The 8,718-nt window shown below is 30.5% G+C and overlaps 1 protein-coding gene across 1 annotated transcript; it reads right to left on the minus strand.

Moving 5' to 3' along the window:
- Positions 1-532: 532 nt before the first annotated feature.
- Positions 533-2,974, minus strand: LOC140872235 (probable serine/threonine-protein kinase PBL3). Its single transcript, XM_073275043.1, has 6 exons — positions 2,674-2,974; positions 2,158-2,426; positions 1,957-2,092; positions 1,583-1,719; positions 1,355-1,484; positions 533-1,279 (listed from the first exon to the last, which is right to left on the minus strand). The coding sequence occupies exons 1-6, from the start codon at positions 2,831-2,833 to the stop codon at positions 972-974; spliced, it is 1,140 nt and encodes a 379-aa protein (XP_073131144.1). The 5' UTR covers positions 2,834-2,974; the 3' UTR covers positions 533-971.
- Between the last annotated feature and the right edge of the window lie 5,744 nt (positions 2,975-8,718).

Consider the following 8,718-nt stretch of genomic DNA (forward strand, 5'->3'; position numbering starts at 1 on the left):
CGAAATACCAAAAATTTGAAAATCCTATACCAATACCGATACCGAAAATTTCGTTACGGTAACCGAAATTTTCGATATATATGATTTTTTTTTCGGTACGGTATATGCGGTATGACGACATTTCGGTATGCATATTATAATTTCACTATTATTATAATGTCTATATATATTTGACTTTTTAGTATAAAAATTATTATCTATTAATATAGGACAGAGTTTGTCTCACAAATATCGAGTTGAAGAAAACACATAAAAAGATTAATGGTTACTTGTGAAGGGGATAAATAAATTAATTTATTCCATTATTTTCTTAATTTTCATTGTTTATAGTGTCTCATATATTTATTTTCTTCATTTTCTTTGTTTTCAGCGTCTTAAATTGTTTTTTATTCTTCTTTCTCCTTTTACTCACATAAAGCAACCAAACTCATAAAAGAAGTGGTGGAATTGGAAGACCCAAAACAAGTATTTCTTTGATCTCGATTATATAGTCATATTTTTTTCACACAAATTAAAAAATGATAAAAGTAAATTAAATATAAACTTCTCATTTTTTCCCATTTAACTATTCAAAAAATAGTTGCACAATTTTCAATATGTAATTAATAAAAATATATCGATAAAAAAGTATAAAAAATATTACTAAATATAATTTAAGCCTATATATTTGAAGCAAACAAAAAGAAAAAGGTGTCCTATACATAATTGGGACTGGAGTAGGAGTTTAAGCTCTCCAGCAGTGGAGTAGAAATTTTTGTGGGGCTGGCAAAACCGAGGTCTTCGAACTCGACAAATTTGAAGGTAGAATGATATATCATATCTTAAGAAATAATTTTTTTAGGAATCTACAAAAAAAAATTTGCAACGGAAGTGGCAACTCCTCAATTCAGTTTACACTTATGTTATAGTGGTGAGATAGATCCAGCATCAAAAGAAGTTCGGTTATCAGCACTTGAATGCCTGGTGCTGCTTTATCGAGCTTGTAGCTTTTCCAGTGTGGCTAAAACCTCGGCCATGCGTGGCCTGAGTTTCGGCTCGTTGCTTAGACATCGCAAAGATGTAGCAGCAACACTGAATGCTGCATTCAGAGGGTATTGTCCCTCCATTTTCGTGTCCATAATTCGGAACAGTTTTCTCTTGTCAACCATGTATGGAGACGCCCACTCTACTAGGTTTTGCTCGACACCAACTTTTGTTTTATCAACAGCACGACGTCCAGACAAAAGTTCGAGCAAAACTACCCCAAAACTGTAGACATCGCTTTTAGATGACAATCGCCCTGTTCATGAAGCCGGACAAGTTGGAACCATATTGTGAGGAGAAAGATTCAAAAGAGAAAAGTTCAAAAAGGGACCTGTGGCGACATATTCTGGCGCAGCATAGCCTCGCGTACCAATAACTTCGGTAGATGTATGAGTTTTATCGCCTTCGGGACCTGCTTTGGCCAAACCGAAGTCGGACAACTTGAACTTGGCATTGAATTCCTGTAAATGGAATTGTGAGTGTGATATGTGGTATGAGTTTATACATGTACAAATTGTGTAAGTAAAATAGATTACGATAAACGAGCTTAGACACCTACCCCATCAAGAAGAATGTTAGAGGCCTTAAAATCTCTATATATGACCTGTTCTTCAGCTTCATGCAAGAAAGAAAGGCCCCTCGCTGCACCTATTGCAACCTTCATTCGAGTCCCCCAAGAAAGGGGCTGCGACCATCCTGCAAAACATAATGGCATTCCTCAATTGTTCGAGAACATTAGCTTTTAAATCATTTGATCAAGAAGATAATTAGGACAAACGGAAATATGAACAGGTGAATCATGTCACCAATTAGGAAAAGCAAGAAAAACATATTGATATTGTATTAATTGAAGTAAAAACGTACAAAACAACATCACGAGGAGGGAAAACAATCACGTGTGACGAGAACAGTTGATTTCAGTGCACAACTTACTCCTGAACAAGTGATTGTCGAGACTTCCTCTGGGAATGAACTCGTATACCAACAGCCGGTAATCCGCCTCGGAGCAGTATCCAATAAGTTTAACTAGATTGGCGTGATGAAGTTGGCCGAGATAATTAACTTGTGTCTGCAAAACAGAGGCCTTTTTCAAAATTCTCAGACAAGTAAAACTTGAACTAAAAATGTACTTACCAACCACTCTTTGTGGCCTTGCAAACCCTCAAGCTTCAAATTCTTGACAGCGACGACGAGTCCAGAACCGGGCTTTGTAGGGGTAAGTGTATGCTCGTCAATCCACCCTTTGAAAAAATAACCAAATTCTCCTTCCCCAAGAAAAGTGCTGGGTCTAAAGTTGCGTGTTGCATTCTTTAACTCATTAAAAGCAAAGGCCTTTACGTTAGGCGATGAAAGAATTTCTGCTTCTGATCTTGGAGTAGGAAGGCTTGAAGCACTCACAACAACTAAACAATGAATCGCAAAAACATATAGGTGGAAATTGAGGAGACTGCTCGAAAAAAAAATATTCAGAAAAAGTAAATAAATCACCCATATCTTGTACCAATCAAGAAACGGAGCCAAGGCCAACCCCCAAATTCACAGATTGTAAATTAGAAATTAAGGAGATGATTTCATTGAAATTTACATCATAGTAGAACAATTCCAAAAACTGGAAAAAAAGAAAAAAAGAAAAAAGAAAGTTGAAGTTACCAGGAGGATCAGAGTGAAGAGGAGAATCAAAGAAGATATCTGATTGTATGGAGCTGAAACTGGATTCCCTTGAATGGGCAAACGCAAGCTTCAAAAATAACTCTCTTTTAAGAGTGGCGGCAACCAAACGCTCCCAGTTATCATTTGTTCTTCTTGCCATAATTCAACTCTGTAAAATAGCTGTCTTTAAAGAAGATCGGAAATTGAGCAACAAATATTCCAACCATCCTTTGATTTTTCCCAAGAAAAGTGTGGTAAGGAGGAGGAAGCAGGGGTGGACCAATAGTCAACCCGATCCTCCTAATTCCACATTTTTTAATCATACTAGAAAATTGTACATGTTTTGCGCGTAACAATTCTGTATGAAACGAAATAAGTTAATCTAGTAGTAGTAAATGAAAATGGCAATGGCACATTTTCATAATTTATGTTAACCAAGCATATATCACTAAATTTGAACAAACAACATGCTTTAAATTTTTCCCTCTAAATTTTATGTATGCTAGCTAGTTTTTGGTTGTATATTTTATTTTTTATTTTTTTTGGATGAGTACAAATATTTTCTCATCACATTCAATCTCGATGTCTGGCCTAGCTTCACTAATCGAATATTAATCTATATTGAATAATGATTTAGTGTATAAAATAATCAATACGTTGGAAAAAAAAATACAAGGGAAAAATAATATTTTCTAATATAAGCTTTTTGTATCAAAATATGCACAAAGTAATTAACGTCGAAGAAGATTTATTTAAATTATACAATTAATAATTTAAATGATTCATGTAGCCTATTTGTATCTTAACTTTTGTTTCAGGATCAACGTATAAAAATAAGGTAAACCTATTTGTCGGAAATCAGATGCGTACACATATGCAACAACTACGTACTTCAAACTTTGCTTACTTTATGCATACTTTCATTTTTCAAATCTAATAATTTTAGTGGAGAAACTTTAATAATTTGTACTTAAATATGGTCAATCTTGGGGTTGTCCTTCCAAATTACTTTCTTATTTTATTTTATTTTTACCATTAAAGAATGATAATAAATTATTCGGTTTTCATTTTCAAACTAATGACATTGTATCCGGATATATGTGAGTATTATTTGCGTAAACTATCATTGTGAAATCCAGATATTACTAAAAATTTTTTATAAAAAAAGTTAATTATTAACTTCATATGTTTTCAAATCTTGGGTATACATATGCATTTTTACGTGTTAATTTTCAGGTGTATGCGTGTTCAATATTTGAAAACAAAAAAAATTTAAAATTATGAAAATTTTTAGCAATCTCAAAATTTTATAGGTGTATATGTACTTAACCCTATATGATATGTATATCCCTTCAATCTCCAATAAACGATATATGGAGAGAACAATTTTACAGTAAACCTCTTACCATTGATCCATTTAAAAAAACTGAACAAATATAACAAAAACAAAACTTTTTAAAACTTTATAATAACTATTTACAAAAAACAGATAAGATTTCTTTTTTGCTTATTTGTTTTGTTTTTTTGAATTTTAATATATTGAATTTCACTTTTTTGCTTCTCTTTGTGGAATATCTAATTGATAAAAAAAACTTTTCAAAACATTATATAATTTATTCTAATAATTTAAAAAAATTAATATAAAAACATTGAATTTTATTTACAAACTTGATTTAATTGATATCTGTATTCATATATATTATATTATATTAGAAATATATATATAAAAGCAAAATTGTCTACTATTTTTAGTAAGTTTTTGTCAAAATATAGTTGCTAAAAAATAAATAATGATAATTAATATTATATTTGTTGGGATAGAAGATGTGTGAATGCACACTTTTAAAAATATCTTGAGCTACAATAGCTTGTTTTTGAAATATTTAAAAATGAACCGAGCATCGAGAGATTATATTGAGTTTGGTTACAAAACCAAGCGGAAAACACTCACCATAACCCTCTAAAAACCGATTAAGCATTTTGAAAATCGTTTGAAAAGATTTCAAGTTGAAATAATAAAAATATTTTGGTTGAACCATTTTATCAAATACTTTGTACGCAAGATTTTGATATTTTAAAGAACACATAAAATGCTTCAAAAAATCATCCAAAAAGCAGTAGCAATATGTAAATGCAATGAAATAAAGAGACACAAATTTGTTTATTGATGTTCGAAGGCCAAATCCTTCTACATCTCTCCTTCTTTCATTTTCGGAAGGATTTCACTAGAAGATTTTGATTTACACAAGTCATGTTTACAAACTCATTTCGACATAGGCCTTACCCATCGCCAAATCGAAACTCCTAGCAATTCTCAACCATGGTTGGGACAACAATTCTCACAACTAAATACAAAGATTACACATTTTTTAATGTATATGTGCAAAGACTCTGACTCAACTATTCTATGAAATGCATATCTCTTTTGTGTGAGTGAGTTCTCTTCAAATGATGTTTTCTCTATTCTTAAACAAAGAAGAGTATTCAACAAACTCATTTTGGTGTGGAGGATTTATCTCTCAAAATTCATCTCTTGTATTTTTCATCACACCTCAATTCTTGGACTTGCTCTCATTCTAGCTTGTTTTTCTTGTATAATATTCTCATGTTTTATATGTGCATCCAAAAGCTCTCATTTATCTTCAAGATGTTGTATTTATAGTCTCCAAGAGTGATATAAATGTTAGATACAAGAATATGACCATTGGAAAATTTTATGTACTTTTTCTAACACACAACAGTCATATTTGCATTTCTGGACAGTTGTTGGATGGTTGAGAAGAATTAAAACGGGTGATAACAAAAAAAGTGAGTACTCAACTGGTTGAGAGCAAAGCAGGTGCGAACTCGATCAGTTGAGAACAAAACAGGTGAGAACTCGACCGGTCGTGAACAAAACGGGTGAGTGAGCAAACCAGTCGCATGAGTAAAAACGGGTGAGTGAATGTTGTTCGTTCTAGTGCTTATAATTCTTGATTCATTAATTTTTGGATTAAGTGATTAACATAAAAGTTGTATCCCTTTGTCTTGGATTTTCAATGCAGTAAGAATCACTCAATTTGGATTTCATATGAGAACGTTAATTATGCTCGGAATACCATATCTGCTAAAAAATGGTCGAGTGATCAAAACGGTCGCATAAGCCTCATCGGGTGAGTAGATGTTGTCTGGTTGAGTGCTTATAGATCTTGATACGTTGCTTTCTGAGTAAACTGATGAACATTAAAGTTGTAGCCCTTTGTTTACTTTCAATGAAATCAAGAATCGCAAAATTTCAATTTTTTAAGAGAAATATATGCTCGAAATACTAGACTGTGTACAATCCTGAGCACTGTCAACAACTTGTGTAGAACCAATAGCAACTTCAACGTGATTGAGTAGCTTCTTAGCTCCGATTCATAATTTTACTTGTGAAGATGATTTTTATTTTTAGATCATGTTCTTATCTTTGAAACACATACTGAATCATTCCATTTGGATAGCGGAACTGAGAGATATGGTTATTAAACCAGAGATAGTCTATCTAGTTTTTTGTTGCTATAAGTTCATCCACCTCAATATGGATACGATGGTTTGGTCTAGATATCATCCAAATTGGTCCACCTGGTCTAAAATATGACTTGTAGATTTTTGAGTTGGCTGTACAACAGTTTTAATTTGATGGCTGATCATTTGGATTATTGAGCCACAAGATATCATCAAAATACTTTTGCTCTTCAGAAATTTAGTTTAGTTGAATTCGAGTTCACAATTTCAAAACTTCCAAAATGTGATATATCAATTACACACTTGAGTAAATATGTTAAAAACACAATAACAAAGTTTTTTTATCATCATAATCAAGATTGCTTGCATTTTCGAACCCAAAAATATCCATAAAATGTTACAATTTTCGTCTCAAAATTTAAAAATTGATCAAATGTTATCACTACTTTTTAATTTCATTTAATTTTTCTGTTCATATATATTTGAAAATTTTCATAAATGTTATATTTGATAATGTAACAATTGTCAGTTCAAAATTTGAAATCTATCGGATGTTATAACAATTTTTATTTTTAGTTAATTTTTTTGTTTCTATATATGTGTGTGAACTTTTCATACACGCTATATATGATCATGTACCAATTTTTGGTTCAAAGATTAAAATTTGATCTTGTGTTATCACTAATTTTTAGTTCAATTATTTTTAATTTGTATATGTATATGAAAATTTTCATAAATGTTATACATGATAACTTACCAATTTTCGGTTTGAAATTTGAAATTCGATCGAGTGTTATCACTATTTTTAAAATATTTGTGTACATATATATTTGAAAATTCCATAACTGTTACATATAATAATGTACCAATTTAAGGTTCAAATTTTAGTCAGATGTAATAACTATTTTCAAAATTTCAGCTAATTATTTTGTATGCATACATATGTGAACATTTTCATAAAATCTATGTCTAGATGATGAATGCAAAGTCAAACAAGTTCTATGGTCGAATCAGTTTGATTGGGCTTGTTAGATTATTGAGCTTGTTAGATTGTCCGGTTGATCTTTATGAGATCAAATTGATTTGTCATCACCAAACTTGAGTATTTTTCTTATCGAAATATTCAACAATCAATCGAGCACCGAGAGATTATATCAAGTTGAATTTTTTTTAGGAAAAATAATTTTTTTGGTCCATTAACTTATCTATGTTTTGGTTTTGGTTCATTAACTTTTCCAATGTTGGTTTTTATACACTAACTTTGCATTTTCAGTATTTTTTGGTCCAACTTCATACGTGTCAACTTCTGATTGGTCCAAAATGATGATATTGACCAATCAGAAGATGACACTTATGCAGTTGGACAAAAAAATACTAAAAATGTAAAGTTAGTGTACCAAAACCCACATCGAAAAAGTTAATGGATCAGAACCCAAAAGAGGTAAAGTTATTGAACCAAGAAACTTATTATCCCTTTTTTTTAATTTGAATCTTTTTGAGAAATTGCTCTACGTACCTGGGCATTTCATCAGCAATAGGAGTGCAGATCATATCTTCTACCAGGATGAACTTAAGATTGTATCCTAATTATATGTCACATGATAATATCAAGATAAAAATCTTATAACCAACATAATCAAGACTAGTCCAAATACATCAAAAAGTTAAGGTAGTGTTTGGGAGAACTTCTAAGAAGTACTTTTCAGCTTTTTCTTCACAAAATTTCAAAATTCTGTGAAAGAAAAGCTAAAAAGTGCTTCTTAAAAACTCTCACAAACACTACAATATTGTCCATAATTCGAAATAAAGATATACAATATTTCGAATAATCAGAATTTCAAAAAAATAAAAATAAAAACAAAACAAACTTCCAAAACAAACCAAAATAAACGACAACTAACAATAACATAAAGTAGAAATAGGTGTTTTTTTTTTTGAAATTGTAGAATAGGTGTTAATAAAAAAGTAAATTTATTTGTAAAATCATTTTAATTGAGAATATGATCGTTGTTATCAAAATACCAATATTTTAATTAGTTTTATATTATTTATTGTTTTTGTGATTTAATAGAGATTGTTCAAGATGCTCATTACAATTACCAATGTAATTGTTGTATGAGCATATACTAATTTCTAACCTCTTATAAACCTTTTAAAATATGCATTTTATAATATGTGACATATTATAATTTCACTATTATTACAATATCAATACATATATATTATATCGTCCTATTTGTTTCACACAAATTAAAAAATAATAAAAGTAAATTAAATATAAACTTCTTATTTTTTCCCTATTTAACTATTCAAAAAATAGTTGCACAATTTTCAAAATATAATTAATAAAAATATATCGATAAAAGAGTATAAAAAATATTACTGATTATAATTTAAGCCTATATATTTGAAGCAAACCAAAAGAGAAAGGTGTCCTATACATAATTGGGACTGGAGTAGGAATTTAAGCTCCAGCAGTGGAGTAGAAATTTTTGTGGGGCTGGCAAAACCGAGGTCTTCGAACTCGACAAATTTGAAGGTAGAATGATATATCATATC

The sequence above is a fragment of the Henckelia pumila genome, unplaced genomic scaffold (genome assembly GCF_033568475.1).
Source record: "Henckelia pumila isolate YLH828 unplaced genomic scaffold, ASM3356847v2 CTG_461:::fragment_3, whole genome shotgun sequence".
In the NCBI taxonomy this organism is placed as follows: Eukaryota; Viridiplantae; Streptophyta; class Magnoliopsida; order Lamiales; family Gesneriaceae; genus Henckelia; species Henckelia pumila.

What these genes read in the sequence shown, in the direction of transcription:
- LOC140872235 (XM_073275043.1), bottom strand. Translation starts at nt 2,833, where the DNA reads ATGGCAAGAAGAACAAATGATAACTGGGAGCGTTTGGTTGCCGCCACT. An exon ending in CGACAATCACTTGTTCAGGA is followed by an intron (nt 1,720 to 1,956) that starts GTAAGTTGTGCA and finishes TATGTTTTGCAG; the next exon opens with GATGGTCGCAGCCCCTTTCT. An exon ending in CTAACATTCTTCTTGATGGG is followed by an intron (nt 1,485 to 1,582) that starts GTAGGTGTCTAA and finishes TTCCATTTACAG; the next exon opens with GAATTCAATGCCAAGTTCAA.